This window comes from Acomys minous (genome assembly GCF_964271855.1).
Source record: "Acomys minous genome assembly, chromosome: 17".
Lineage (NCBI taxonomy): Eukaryota > Metazoa > Chordata > Mammalia > Rodentia > Muridae > Acomys > Acomys minous.
Genome location: NC_140500.1, coordinates 41889534 through 41905710, shown reverse-complemented (window position 1 = coordinate 41905710; position 16177 = coordinate 41889534). Strand labels below are relative to the sequence as shown.

At 36.5% G+C, this 16177-nt stretch overlaps 1 protein-coding gene and 1 pseudogene across 3 annotated transcripts in view; both read right to left on the bottom strand.

Annotated features, from left to right (window-relative positions):
* The window catches only part of CNTN3 (contactin 3), a 351187-nt gene that overhangs the window by 231547 nt on the left and 103463 nt on the right, over positions 1–16177 (bottom strand). For both annotated transcript variants that reach the window (XM_084766357.1, XM_084766358.1), the window contains exon 3: positions 10407–10533. In XM_084766357.1, the coding sequence (XP_084622483.1) occupies positions 10407–10533 (127 nt within the window). The remainder of the gene's footprint in view (positions 1–10406; positions 10534–16177) is intronic.
* On the bottom strand, positions 12387–13093 carry LOC311587950 (small ribosomal subunit protein uS4-like; annotated as a pseudogene). Its single transcript has one exon. The product of its transcript is annotated as a small ribosomal subunit protein uS4-like (transcript).

Below are 16177 nucleotides of genomic sequence, written 5' to 3'. Positions count from 1 at the left end.
TAACAAAATTTAGTATTTTCTATCGAAGAATTAAATAAGACAAAGAAAATGGCAATTTTAAAGAAAAACGGAAAGACATCACTTGGAAGACATCTCTTCCAAGTCAGCATTTTCCTGAAATAAAAATATGCGTTCAAAATATATTTTTCCTTTGTAACTTTGCTTTTCTGATTGGCCAACTGCAGCATGACTATGAAGCAGAGCTCTGACCCCTCAGGGTTGGTCACAGGACCCCTTGCATTCAAGTTAAAAACCCAGTGGCCTCCTGTTGGATGTGATTGCTTGCTTGATTAGAAAAAACTCTGCACCCCCTACAGAAGCAAAAGGTTTTACCAAAATACTTTCAGTGGTGTGATTCTTTTTCTACAATCCAAGATCCATCCCTAACATGACTGATCCTGCCCCACTTTAGTGAACATGAGAAAATTACTCAATGCCTCTGAATCGAATTCTTCACATGTAAAAGAAACAGAATTCCAAGTTCTTACAGGGTTTGTTTAGACAACTGTATACAACGCTGCCAGGCACAGGTATTCTTCCAGGGTAAATGCCACTGCCAACACAGGGAACGGCTCCTGTCATGGCTGTATGACCCTCTGCCCCTCCACTCTCTCACTGTTCTGTTCACAGGAAACATATGCTGGTTCTTCACCGCCCGCTTTGTTGCATGCTCCTGGTCATGTCCTCTCATGTGGACCAGACTGACTTGCACATATGGTTTCAACATTTGTGCCTTCCCTGAGAAGTTAGCAAAACAAGGAAGAAACACGTACTAGTCTTGGCTTGTGAGGAATCAGTCTGATAGTAAACCATGTAAGTGGGTTTAACTCTTGTGGTAAATACGGCTTGTCAGCTATGAATCAACTCAATGTGACTGGAGAGCGATTATGTTTCTGAAGTTAGGAGAGATATATTTAATTTTGTGTACTTTTGAGCCATAGAATATGTCAAATGTTTTTTTTTTTTTTTTTTGTTCTCCTTCGATCTCTGTGCGTGCCTATGTGCATGTGTGTGCATATGGGCATTGCTTGTGGGGTTTCATATATGCATAGTTATGTAATATGAGACGAGAGGAGGACCCTGGTGGGCCACTAAAAAATTAAAAATAATAAAAAACAAAGCAGTTTCCTACCTCTCACTATTCTGATCTTGCCAGGTGGGATAAGTCAGCTATCCAGGGAGTCAGGCAGAACCAAATAGCTCTGCCTCCCCCGCACTAGGTTTTTACATGGGTTTGGGCCACCTAACTCAGAGTCTTTTCCTTGCAAGGCAAGCTCTTTGCTGCCTGAGCTATCTTCCCAGTCATGTATGTGTTTTTATTACTTAGAAAATACAGTTTGTAAATGAAAAAAAAAAAAAAAGCAGCACTACAGCCAAGGATGTAGAATGTTTGCGACCTAATGGCTTCATTTAGAAACTATGTTCTTATGTTTAGCTAATGAATAATAAAGGTTCACTGGCTGTGTGGAAAACTGTAAAAATAAATAAAAAATATAGAGAATCACTTCCTCTTGCCTATTTAATAGGTTGTAAGATTTAAGAGATCATAAAATATTGGAGGCAACACTTTATTTCAGTAAGTGTCTACAGACTAAAAGCTACAATTGTTATGTTTCAGGTAAAGACCCAAAAAGAGAAAGATTGTTCTATTATGTATAAATGTTTCATACTCCCTTTACCTCGGTTTTCCATCATATAGACATAATAACTAGATCCTCTACTATGCACAAAAGTAAGAACGCTTCCCCTTTAAATATGCCTCTGCTGCAGCAGATGTGCCTGGGTGCTTTCACAGTACACTCTTCAGGCCTAAGGTGTTTTTGAGTTATATTGAAGAATGTTAATCTTCACAAAACATAATTATTTTTCTCCTTCTAAACACTAAATCCATCACTCAATGGAACTCATCCCCTGGTGATAAAAAATATCTCAATATCTTATTAAATATTGATGTTTCTTTTCACTTGCTGAAAGTTATATGTATTCAAAAGAGTTAGTCTTTGTTTCAACTCTGAAATGTGTAAGTCAGCTCTGGAATTCTGTTTCCTTTTTTGTTTTGTTTTGTTTCTTGTTTTTGTTTTTTCCTTATTCTGAGGAACAAAAGTATATATCCAGGGTCTTGAGGCAAAATATTTATATTTGGGGCTAATTTCTAAGAATGTCTCATATTTTCATCTTTATAAGATATAAATTTGGGGCTGGACAGATGTCTCAGTGGATGTTAGTACGGTCTACTCTAGCGGAGGACTTGAGTCCGGTTCCCAGTGCCTGCATCAGGCATCTCAGTACTGACTATAACTCCAGTTCCAGGGCAGCCAAAACTCTACTCTGGCTTCTGGCAGCACTGCACCCAGAAGATTTACCCAAGCTTACAGAAGCACATACATAGACACATTTTTAGAAGGAAATAACTGAGAAAACTGAAGTCATGACAATTCCTTTTTAATAAAATTTATGGCCAAATAAATTTGTAAGCCAGACTCATTTTATTTGCTGAAAATTTCAATCTAATTTTTCATATTTCAGAACAATATAGTAAGCTGGTATGTCCAATCTTGCCATGGACCACATGTGGCCAAGAACGGCTAAAGATAAGGTTTGAAACAAAATTTTAATTTACGTTAATAATTACTATTTTTATTTTATTTATTTTGAAAATGTATAAACTCAGTTGTGTAGTTCTATAGTGAGAACTTCAAATGCCAGGAGCTTCAATGTCTAAAGAATGGATGCATCTTAAAGTATGGCAGTTACATCACACATTATGGTCACAAATTTCAGAGTTGTTGGGTTTTTTTTGTTTGTTTGTTTGTTTGTTTTTTTTAGAATGTGATAAAGTTTTTCAGTTTTGCAAATTCGTAATTTTTTGTAAAACTTTCAGAGTTTCTCTTTGATCAAGAAATCTTAAAATTCATCCGAAAAAAAGAAAAAAAAAACCCCACTCAGATATCTGAATGCAATCTTTCTGAGATGTGGAAATAATTTAAAGCTTCACAAGTGTGCATTTGCATATGCAGATCCCACTCTGGAAGCCTCAGCCTAAAGATCTGGAGTAACCCAGGCTCTTGGGGCTGCACACAGCAGAATTTCAATCATATAACATTTACCTTGGGCTTCAGAAGCAGGCTGACCTTGTTTCCATAGCTTGTGGTAAATGTCGTAGGATTAAGCACCTCTGCATAATCATGTTGTACCACACTTGAATGATCTTACAAGTTTATCATCAGCCGGCAGTGTTCAAATGCTCACGGTACATGGGGTAGGATTTGCTGTCTATGATCCATAAGTGTGACAGAGTTTGCCACTCCTCACCTCAGGAGCCGGTTGCTTCTCAGTGACTGCACACTCCTGAACCAGACTCTCTGTGGAAACTAGCACCTGATCAAATATTAGAAATGATTACTTGCAGAGCTAAATTTAGGGATTCTAGCTTTCTGGCCTACCTGAGGAGGTGTGTATTTGGCTCATACACTTTTTATAAATCTTTTAACTCCTCTCTACAACAGAAAACTACAAATAAAATAAGGGGAATGAGAAAACTGGGTCAACCTTGATGCGATAGAGGGAGGAGTTAAATGCAGATTGCTAAATGAAGACAATTTTTTTTTAGGGCAGCTAAGCACTTGGGGACAAGTGGTCCCTGTAATGTTACTATGTGGTATAAGTAAATATCTCAAAATGCACAATCTCTATTTCTAAACAATAAGCACTCCAAATGTTACATACAAGAATGTGAAACAACAAGAGGCAAACATATATGCACCACTGGCCTCAAAAATAATGAAGAAGCTGGTGAGGTGGGAGCGAAGAATAGAGAGACTTCTGAGGGGCGGAGTGGGGGCCTTATCACAAGTTTACATATTACATTCAGCACAAAAGCCTGACTTTTCAAGATTTCATGGTAATATTTAAGCAATAAAAGCTCCACTTCCTAGTGACCATGTTTGTTCTCAAAATGCTAACATCTAGCATGACATCACAATTGAAAACGAATTCATATTAGTTTACTGAATAGAGTAATCAAATTCAACTCATCAACCTACACATAGGCAACCTCCATGTTCTCTTCAATGCCAATAGGAAAATGCAAAACAATGCCCTATTGTTTTCATATGCTGAACTATGTATGATTCATTTGCCATCCCTGTTATGATTAGATATGACAACCCCTTACAGAGAATCACACTAGTATGGTCTAATGGCACTGAATACAAACAGACATATTTTACTATGATTTAAGACAATGAGGTTTGCCAATTTAACTTGGTTACAAAATTAGTTCCAATACTTTGAAACTGAAACTAACATACTTAAATAATAAAGCAAATGGTATTGGGATAGTTTAAAAAAAATAATTGCAAGATATAATTATCCTCACTGTGGATAACATGAAATAATTGTCCTCTGAGCTGTTGACTTTATCACACCAAATCTGAGCTGCAAAACACAAGCATAAATAACAAGTTGGAAAACAATGAATTCTACATTTTGGGCCACAGGATAAAGCAAAACAAAAAGAGTCAAATAACAACAGAATCTTTGGGGGTTTGGAGTTGTGTTTGGGAAATAAGCCCATGCTGAACACTTGTTAAATCAATGGGCGATCCTTTATTTAGGCTTTGACAGAAAATTTGGTAATGTAATCACAGAAGCAATTTGTGGTTTTAGAAGCAGCTTTCAAGTTAATAAGCAAATGCATTTGTGTTCATTGCAGTGTTTGTTACTGTGTTTACTGAAGTGATGAGAATAATTGCAGCCCTTGAAAGAATGAATGTATGAATTTACATATTCAATACTTTACCCAAAAATAACAATTTAGACCTCAGAAATAATTGAAATGAGTTAAGTTGAGATTCTATGCATTTTGTTAAAAAATATTGTGTGGAAACTGTTTTATGATGCAGATTCCTGTTTCTCTAATACACATTAAATATTAATATAGATACACACACTAAAGATTGGTGGTACAGGCAATAAAAGTAGTTGTTGGGTGTAAAATGGTTAATCTCGTTCAAGTCCATCAGTGACTGTCTGTACACTATCTCAAGGATTTAAGCAACATGAGTGAAGGATTTTCCTTCCCAGTGTAAAATTTAAATACTCTGATAAGAGATTCTATATTGTCCTCTGAAAATGCTTCTTTGTCATGCAATTCAGACACACACACAAAAATAAGAACATCCTATGCCCCAAACCTCAGAGAGTGGTTAACATGAAAAAGTGACCCTCTTAATTTAATTTAATTTTAATCAATATGACTCATATCCCCTCTTCTCATCCTACTTAAAAAACATATAACAAAACCTCAAAACATACAGGTGATTTATTAGGTTGCATGATGCTTTTAATATCCAAAATCAAGCCTTTCTTTTCCTTTGAATATTGACTGCTCACAATATTGGCCATGCTTTTATTTCACAGTTTCCTTCATTTTTTTTTCAATGACTAGAGGCAATTGATGATACTACAAGAAAGATGAACTCTTTTTTTATAGGTGATATTGTGGGGAGGCTACCAGAAGGCTTGAGTTCCTAGAGGCAATCTTGGATACCTCAAGGCATACTATCTTAAAATGGAGCCAACAAACAAGACTTAATCCAAACCGTAATGTCTAGAAAAGAATCAACTACCTAGCACTTTGAAGCTGAAGTTGTGCTACGGTATTCGGTATTCATGAGTTCTGAACTAGCCTTATAAATCCTTTTTTTTTTTAATGCAGGTTTCATGATGGATCTTTTTCCAGCCACTCAGTGTGCCCTTACTGTTGGCTAGGCAGCTACAGTAAACATCACTACCCTGGAAGAGTGACATCCTGACAGTAAGATCACAATATCTTGTAGAGTACAGGAATGTCAAGGTGCCATAGGCAGGCACAGTACAGTAGGGAGGACAAGAGAGGAGGCTGCCAGGAAGATTTTTCTGGGCAAGATGGGGGTACAGCCTTGTTTCAAACACCTTTTGTGTTTATCTCATTATCAGCCTCAGAAAGTAGAGATATAATGATATATTTTAGTATTTTACAACCACTTCAGTAAATTTTTCATTGCTCATGGTGACTAATTATAAGACCAGGGGCCAGAGCTCTGTAGCTAGAGAACTTAGGATGTCAGAGATAAGCCTAAGGATCCAGTTTTGGAAACCTGCCAGAATTGATAATATGTAGGTAAGGGTCATGAGAACTTAAGGTAATAATAGCTTTTATTTGACTTGGGTATAAAAATAGGTAATAGTGACACCAGATTTTATATGGTAATAGGAATTATGCAAGGGTATAATGCATAAACCAAGATTACACTTAAAATATGTATTTTATCATGTAATTTTGTAGGTAATAAACAGTAGATAGTAGATAGCATATAAACTACATATGCACTATTTGCTATATATCATCTGTGTACTTATAATCTCTAATGAAATATAACCATATATGCATAGATTGTATACCATCTACATATCACATAGATACACAAACTAATGTAATGCTACGAAATGTTTAAGACTCTGTGTGTGTGCACGTATGCACAGAGCAGTAAACTTAAATATCCTCTCTTTACATCCTTTACATCCTTCTTTGAATAAATGTTGGAGAAGAATTAGTACATTACTTTATTTTCATCTCTTTTTATACTAAACACAATTATTTGACGTTCAATAATTTAAACACATGTAGAACGTAGGTTCATCTCATGAAATCCTGTTTAGGGAAATAAGAAAAGTCTCCATTTACAGGAAAATTTACCTTAGTGCTTATACTTTCAAGATTCCTCACATTGTACTTCTTTAAAACATCTTACCTTTGAAAGAGCTCAATAAGAAGGCTATCCTGTTGGTTCTCTTGGAACCAAAATGGAAGACATGTGTTAAAATGTGGTAAAGCCTGGGATAGGGATAGATCAGTGGTATAATGTAGGATATCTTTGAAATATTGACATCACATCCATGCTCTCCATGGATGTAACAACTAGCCTTGTGTTTTCACAAAGCACTTGAAATGGGGTTTATGTGACTGACAAAGTGAATTTCCTATTTTAGTTCTTTTTTTTTTTTTTTTATTTAAAATTGCATGTTTCCATGGATATAAAACATAAAAAATACATAGATTCCCCAAGAGCCACTTTCAGCATTAGGACTTTCCCCCACCCCCAGACTATAGTATGCATAAAAAGCAAAGAAGAGATGATGCTTAAGATGGATAGATTGTGGACACTAGTGATAGTCCAATCCATCTCGCAGGCTTATAGCTGAATTATGAATTACCAGTAACTACCCACTGCATCTACAAACCCTTTGGGCAGCCCCATTTCATTTGACTTTGTTACTTGCCTGATCTGTGTGTGTGTGTGTGTGTGTGTGTGTGTGTGTGTGTGTGTGTGTGCGCGCGCGCGCGCGCGCACTCCAATCTAACCTATATCTATGGCTCTTTAAGTACAGAATAATCTGAATGGATACGGCAAAGATCCTTCCATGTGGATGCCTTCGTCCAATGTTAGTCATTTGGAGCCCAAAGAAGAAATAAGAGAAAAATTCTTTACATTAAAAAACTATGCACTAATACTTCCTTAAGGTAACCTCTTTCAGCACCATTGGCAATTACAGTCAGTCTGAATACTAATTAACCTTTAAATATGGGCTTTAGGGTGCAGGCTGGCAAATGTAAGAGAAAGAATAAAATTCTCAATTAGACCTTTATAGGAGTAATTTCTCAGGAGAATTTCTGAACTTTTGGATTTCTAATATGACCAATTAAGAGTTATCTTTCCCCAAAGGGAAAATAACAGGGACAGGATCTCTCATGGGGCGACTTTGCTCCAATCTCCAGAAGTCTTTGAGCTTTTAAAGTACAAACTCGCATAGGACTCTTAAGCTTTGTTCCTTATCTGCAGAAACATGACTGGGTCAACCCTACTGAGTGATTTCACAGGAGTCCCTCAGCTTTTCTCCTTGCTCACTATCCAGCTTGCTATTTTTCTGCCTATCTGTTTATAATTATATGATATAATAAAACTTTATTTTGTTCTTACGCTGCATATAAACTATAATTTCTAAAGAATATTAAAAATAATGAACAGGTGTGTTCTTCTGAATCATTCTATGATAGTAAGGTATTCTCACTTAATGGACTATTAAAGGCAAAAGTTGGATGGGGACAGAGTTATTAATATGGCTTCCATTATTCTACATTCTTTCTAATCACATGCATCTTATTTATTCTGTAGATCACACACACACACACACACACACACACACACACACACACACACACACACTGACTTTAGGAGTTGTTGCTGTTATAGGAAAATCTAATGCATCTCAGAATGCAGAGTCCATTATGTTCCTAGACTTCAGTCCGCAGTAATTATAAACTGTTAGCAAAAGTGAAATTTCATATAGTTTCCAAATCTTTAGTTTAGAAAATCTTTAAAGCTATGATAAAAGTGGCTGTTCTATTTGGATAGCAAGCAAGGGCTTTGACACATTATGTAGCATGTTAAACTTCTTCATTTATAAAATACATTTATTAACAAATCATTAAAAGCCATGTTTTTCCTTTTCTTAGTTATAGATTTTGCTTGAACTGCAACATAACAAATTCTGTATTGGCATTCCATGATATACAATAAAACAGGATGGCCACTATCAACTGACAAAAGTTGTTCTACAAAATTTTGTACATACAATTAATAGTTTTACATTTAGACTCCACAGTAATGCAGTGAATACCTAGTATACAAGATATAACTTTAACAAAAGATTTATAGGTTTTAAAGTTCAAGATATCTAGCTATTTGATAAAATTCTACAAACATAATTAATCTTCTCATTTGTAAATACATTCCTCTGTGGCAACATCTTGTCTCTTGACAATTTCTTCAATAAATACATATATCACCAAATAATTCATAAGATAAATATGAGGGTACACTCCATCAAAAACAGAAAATTAACCTGAATGCTTCTCACTCCCATGGATTTATCATCATATTTAGAGCTCTGTATATAAAAGTATTCTTCTGTTATGGGCAGAACTTGTCTTTATATTGTGTCAGACATCCTTAGAAAAGTGTGAGAAGCAGTACTTCCAGCATAGAATCTTCATCAAATGATCCAATCACTGCCCCCTCAAAGAAATATTTCCATGTGTTGCATGTATTACCAACCAATTCACCTAACTAGTTCATGAAATCATTTCTTGTTTTCTTAATGCCTTCCTTGTTTCTATAGTAAGAAGAAGGAGCAGAGTAGAGACTTCTCTGTATCCTCAATTCTGCTAATTGGGACCAGTTAACATCAAAGTTTAATGCATATTTTGTTCAGTGTACACAGTAGGTGCTCCTTAAGTACACTGTTTGCATATTGAAAAGACTGACCTTGATTACATTCAGGTGCATAAATCTGAATGTCTTTTTCTAAAGTAAGCCTGACCCTCTTTAACAAGGATTGTTGGCGTTTATTATTTATATGGATTCAGAGAACACTCGAGGTTCAATGAGATCTAAATGATGACTCTGAAGCTGTAGGCTTCTATTAATGTAGGAGGAAGGGTGCTTCTTCTGCGAAGTACAGGAGCTGTATAAATAGTTTTGATGCAGATATTAGCAAGCACTTGGAGGTACATGCTGCTGTGAAGGTGGCTGGAGCACCCCGCCTCAGCCACTTCTATGGAAGCAGTGTATGCTAATTATAAATAATTCATCTCTTCATTAAATTGGGTGCCTTAAGTATCCATGAGTAAAAATTTTAATCTTTTGGTATTTAATCAAGTAAATATTCATCCTGTCACATGATCATGATCACTTTTCAAATGTTGACATTTTAATCTTAAGGTTAAATTTCAACTTTTTCTTCTTCAATTATGTACTCTTTGTTTTGTGACAGTTGAAAGTTTCAGCGAACAGTTATTTTTTTACACATTCTTAAAAGTGAAGATTTTAAGATGATATTCAAAATCTGCTAAAAAGGAATATATTTTCTCTTCAAAATAACTTGAATTACTTTAAAAGTATATTCTACATTTAATGAACTTCTGAAAACATATCCAGTATAAGCAAAGAAACAAGAGATAATGATATATTTTTAAAAGCATGGCTTAAACACACTTAATTTCACCCAATAATAAGTGTGTTCTTGAGGTCTCTGTAACTTAACTTGCAATCTATAAACTTTATAAATTAAATTAAACTATGTTAGTGAAAAAATGAAGCATACTCAAAAATTCCTCCTATGTTTTCCTTTAATTCAGACATGTTGCCTTAAAGATACAAATGTTCATGGAATTGGTTCAGTGGAACATAACACACCACTATAACATCGTGTATCTGACACTCTTTACATGGCAGAATATACAGAAGCAAAATTAATTACAGTTGCTACATTCTTTCTTTACATGCTCAAACATCCCACAGTACCTGTAATGAGGTGAAGGGTTGCCTCTTGCTTCACAATGTAAAGTTATTTTTTGATCCTCTGAGCCAACGGGGAAAACACTGTTGCTGGGTTCTTTGATAAACACAGGGCCTTGTAAAAGGAGCTCACCTGTGTAGACAAATGAGAAATAGCAATAATAAATGAAAAAATCTTATAAAGGGTGCAGTCTGGAACGGAAGGCGACAAAGAGCAACTATGTCATTACTCCCCAGCTAGTAGCACACTGTATGAATATTGCTTGATTAAAGACTATCTGTCAATCCATCCTCAACTGAGAGTGAACACCTGGAGAAGCAGGAAACCACAAGACGTGCCACCATAGTAATAACATCACTTCCGTCTGTAAATAAAGATGTGGTGTTTACTGTCCACAACAATGCCCTTATACCATACACATGTGTTCTTTGGAGAGTAAATTAATCACCGGAAATCTTTTCTATTATATATGTCTCTTTGCAAAACAAAAGCTGAAATGGAAACCCATCACTTTTCTGATAACATTTCAAGCATATGCACAGGTCAAGGCTGTCTGTGTTTATTTTGCCACATCCAATGCAAAAGTTTCCAGAGTTCACTGAGATTTTCATATTCTTTGTAGCATATGACATAGAAGGATGCACAAATGATCAAGTGCCTTTCAAAAAGTGTTCCTACTTTAGGAGAACTGAAATGTTTTCTGGAGGTAACTGTCACATTCACACATATGCAAACAAAACTCTATCTGATTATACTGGGTGTTGGAAAAGGAGAGAGAATGCTATCACAAAAAGTTATGCAACCAAAATTGTATAACCATTGCTAGAACATTTTTAAAAAACAATTTAACAGAAATAATTGCTTAAAAAACTCTTTACTCTCCCCTCTTGGAATGCTCTCCTGAACTGAAAAGGAGCCTCCACTGAAGCAGGAAGGGTAAAATGAAGAAAAAGAGTAAGAGAGTCCATGAAATATGAGACTAAAATAATGAGATTGAACATTTTTAAAGCCAATGAAAAGAAGAACTTGAAGTTTTATATACTTAAGTTGCAATACACAAATATTTGTCACAACAATGTAAATCATAAACTTACAATACAAAAAAAAAAACAGTAATCATTGAGCTGAAGGACATGTCAGTAACTAGGCTTCAGTTTAGTGCTCAGTACCCAGGTATGTATCTAATCACCAAGAGGACCATAGTTCTGTTCAGCAGACAGAAGAAGAAAGCTACGATAATAATGGTTAGGTGACATAAGCCTGTTCAGAATGTCAATGAATAGTCTAGAAGAAGTTACTGCAGGACCAGGTAAAGAAATATCTCTGCCATTTTGGTAAAATATTTGGTGTCCTAATTCTAGGAACTGCCCTAGGTTTTCTTGAGACAATGCATGCCATAGCTAATCAGTGTGCTTTTTGTTTGGGGTGGTAAATTAGGCACATTTCAGTTTTTGTGATAAGATACTATGACAAGAGCAACTGAAGGAAGAAAATGTTCTCTTTGGCTCATGGTTCATGAGAGATAAGTGTCCATCATAGGGGAGAAGTGTGGTGACAAGCAGCAGGCATGGTGGCTGTGGCAGAAAGTTGAAAGAGATCACATCCTCAACCATAAGCACAAATCAGAAAGACTGGACTCGATACTACAGACATTAAAGTTGTACCTACCGTTTTGAATTAGTTCAAGAAAATGATAGATACTAAAGTCCATTAAAGAAGAAGAGATACCAGATACTGTCTTCTTAGAATGTTCTAATATTAAATACTTATTGTGATCAAGTTATGGTATGCTTCTGGCAAAGACAAAGTACAATACACCCACATCCGACTGACCAGGAAAACTTCTTACCATAATACATGTAAGTTCTACCAATATACTACAGACAGTGTCAAATTTCAGGGGTTTTGCCCATGTTTTCAAGTTTATTGTTATATGGAAGCAGCATATATTTTATAGAAGTCCTAACTGGAATTCGTGAATCTGATTTTTTTTTCCAAGTGTAAACTGTTTTATTAGTCAACTGGAAAACTAGACAGTCCTCCAGTCTAGGAAGGTTTGGATTTAATCCTCTTCCTCATCATCACCAGCTCCAGCACCACCCTGGCCTTTCTTGGCATTCTTCCTCTTCACTCGGCCTGGGCGGCCACCACCGTAAGGAGAACGGAGGGAGAAGTCAATGTGCTTCTGCAAGTCCAGTTAGATAATGAAGGATAGGATGTTCACCACTTGCTTGCGGACCCTTATATGACACTGGCGGATAAGTACACGGGCATGGTGAATAGATTTGGCCAGGCCCAGCTTAAAGACCTGAGTTTGCAGCTGTCTCTCCAAGAAATCCTCAACATTTGGGCCCAGGATGTAATCCAGCTTCATCTTGCCCTCATCCAACACCCCAATTCGTACAAGTCGTCTCAGTAGAGCATTGCCTTCAAAAAGACCCCTTCGTCCTTTTCGTCGAGCGTCAGCAGCTCCCGTGAAGCCTTGCGGATCTTGGCCAGTGTAAACTTGAACCTCCACACCTCAAGTTTGTTCCGGAGCCCATATTCTCCGATCAACTTCAGTTCCTGGTCGAGAAGAGATTTCTCGAAGGGTCTCCGTGGGGTCACATAGGTTTTGCGACAAACCCAACTTCTGGCAACCGACATGTTGGCTTCTCTAGGCCCGCTGCGCCTATGAACTCACGCCGGTGACCATGAGTCTGATCTTGTACGAAGCTGAGCTCTAGCATCAAGCCTTAGCTTTGAGGTAGAAATATAATCCCAAGATTAAACAACATATCCTATATCTCTTTCCTATGCCAGGATGTTCAGTGGAATGGTGTGCTGGGATGTTGTCAACTTTCAGTGAGTTTGCCAGGATCAGACATCCACTCGGCATAGGTCAATGAGTACCTTCGTGACAGCAGCTAAGTTGGTGCTGTACCATGTCTCCTAGAAAGTGCTACACCTTCAACATTAGTCTGTGCGGCATAAATAGTTCAGGTTAATGAAATATTTGTAACAATACTTCTGTGTTGGGCAAATCCCATTTTTAAAGTGGGTGGACATTAAAATAAATTTTAAGTCCCAGTCTTACCTTCCTACCTTGGATATTATTTGTCTTCCAAACCAGTGATAGGCAGAGAGGATAAGTAACTCCAGGAATGGCAACGGTGATTCTTGGTGAGAGACTTGGTTTCAGACACCAATCTTCATGATTTTGCTTTGTGTCTAATTCCAAGAAACCACTCTGTTAAAAATACAGTCAGGCAGCAATTATCCCTTAGCTTACTCTGTTTACTCTGGTGTTTGGTTGGCACTGGAAATAAGGGCTTAGATAACATGACCATCAAGACTGAAATTTAAAGATCCTGGATGTATTCAGGACTGTTGGTGGCCACGTGGAAGCTTCCAAAATCTTTAAAACAATAAATAGAACTTAATAGTCCAGTGTGACAGGTTAGTCCATGCTTCAGGCTCAGACAACAGACGAAAGCTTCTTGATCTCTTTGCATTTGAATGAAATGGGTGTTAAAGGATCCTGGGATATGCTGTTCTAATCTCCTGCTGAAACATATAAGAAGCACGTTCTGGCCTTCACTAACCATCAAGGCATTATTCAGCATTTTCTTCAATGAATTCTGATCCTCAAAAGGATATATCCTTTATTCACATAGATATTCAAAAACAAAGTAAAGGAACCTGAGGTAAAACAGAAGGTAGCCTCTTGCCTGATTAAATGTATTCAATATAACATTTAGATTGATGCTGAAATTGGCTTCTTGTGACAGGAACATTTCTTTGATATGTTATCCTGCTTGCAAAGCCCCATTTTTAGCTTTACAACTTAAAATAAAGGATATATAATGCTGCTGAATAGAACTAATAAGTCCAAAAATCCAGTCCTAAGGCATTCTCCCTCCCCATCTCTTGCACTTCACAACCCCAGGCAACTAGGAGTAACTGCCTTTGAATGTAAATACATGCTTTATGGGCTCCTAAGATGATGTCATATAAAAGATCAAACTGTACCCAATCAATTCTAATGGTCACACGTCATACAATTTTTATGAAGACTGTCAACGAGAAACAGACAAGGGAGTTGATGCTGTTGCATTTCCTTCACTAAAAGAAATGAAGTCCCCGAGGAGAGTCGATGTTACCTCCCAATTCCTAGGGGAAAGGAGCGTATATCCCATTTCTGCCCTGCTGTTTTATATCATATCTACATGAGGGAAAAGACAGTGGCACACTTTAATGAAGAGAGAAAGTCCCCAAGGTAGCCAGGGAGGCGACACTACCAAAGGCAGAATTCAAGAGAAATGTGTCATGATCATAGGATTCCATTTTATTCCAAGATTCCAGCCCTCCACAGAACAGAATGATGCTGGCTTTGGTTAAAGAGAGTCAAAGAGTATGTTGCCAATTAGATAAGATCTGTTCTGGGCTATATTATTCTACAGAAGAAAAAAAAAAGATGAAGACAGTTTATAGCTGTAAGATACTCTCCAGGTCCTTGTAGTATACAACTATAAAAAAATAAAAAGTGACAAAAATAAATTTATTAATAGTATTTCAAGGTTATAAGAGGATAAACCAGCAAATCTTAATATAATGCATGTCTGTGATAGAGACTTGCATGTAAAATACATGCAACATGTAAAAAGCTACCTAGGATGGACAAGGTCTTGCACTCAGTTGGCCTATGGTATCTGCTATGTCCATATTCTAATGCTGTAAGCCTAAGAGCAAGATAGCTTCAGGGTTGATTCCTTCTGAGGGCCACAAAGGAAGGATCTACGCTGCATCTTTACTTGGCATTGCACATAGCTCTTCTTATCTTCTCTGTGTTGCTCTCTCTCAAGCCCAAACTCCTCTTTTTACCAGGATGTCATTTGTGATAACTGGATCACAACCTTACAACCCAACCATAATTATTGTCAAGAAGAGTAATGTCACTTGGCAAAAAGGTCCCATTATTAGGTACTTATGGTGAGTACTTCTTATACATTGTGCATTGTGGGACAACAGATCTGGTGCATGACAATAAAATAGAGAAGGTTAGATCACAGCATCAAAAAGAAAAGAAGAAAAGAGCAGTGTTGTGACATTGTTTTTAAGTTGACAACTTCTACCCTGGCTATTTAGCTTTTATAAAGAATTTTTAGCTTTACAACTTAAAATAAAGGATTTATAATGCTGCTGAATAGAACTAATAAGTTCCAAAATCCAGAAGGAAGTGATGGAAACTGACATTATCATTTAGACACTATGAGGAGATACACATATGTGTGTACATTTATTCATGTGCATACATACTTACATGTGTCTACATTTATGTATATGTATTTGTATATATGTATATGTATATATTTATATATGTATATATGAACACATATGTTTAATATGTATATTGTAACCAACAGAGTGGAATAAAGGAAAATGACAATGCAGCATTTTTAAGATGAGGAATATGATAAAGAAAAAGGAAACCACTTTCAGGATTAACTTATTTGTCTACTTCCCACATGAGGAAATGTTAGAAAGCAATTAGATTAATGGGAAAGTGCTGCGGTATAGCATGCACTGTGCATGACAGTTTGCAAACCTGGCACCAATATAAAGCAGAAAGTCTTTAAACTGCTAAATTAACTGTGTAGTACTTCATTCCTTGTGTCCTTGTGTGTCCATTAACAGGAAGACAGAAATGCATATGAAATAACACACAACAATTAGGGAATTGGAATTGAAAAGGACCAGTTAATTTCATGCATGCTAGAAATAAATGTTCAAGTTA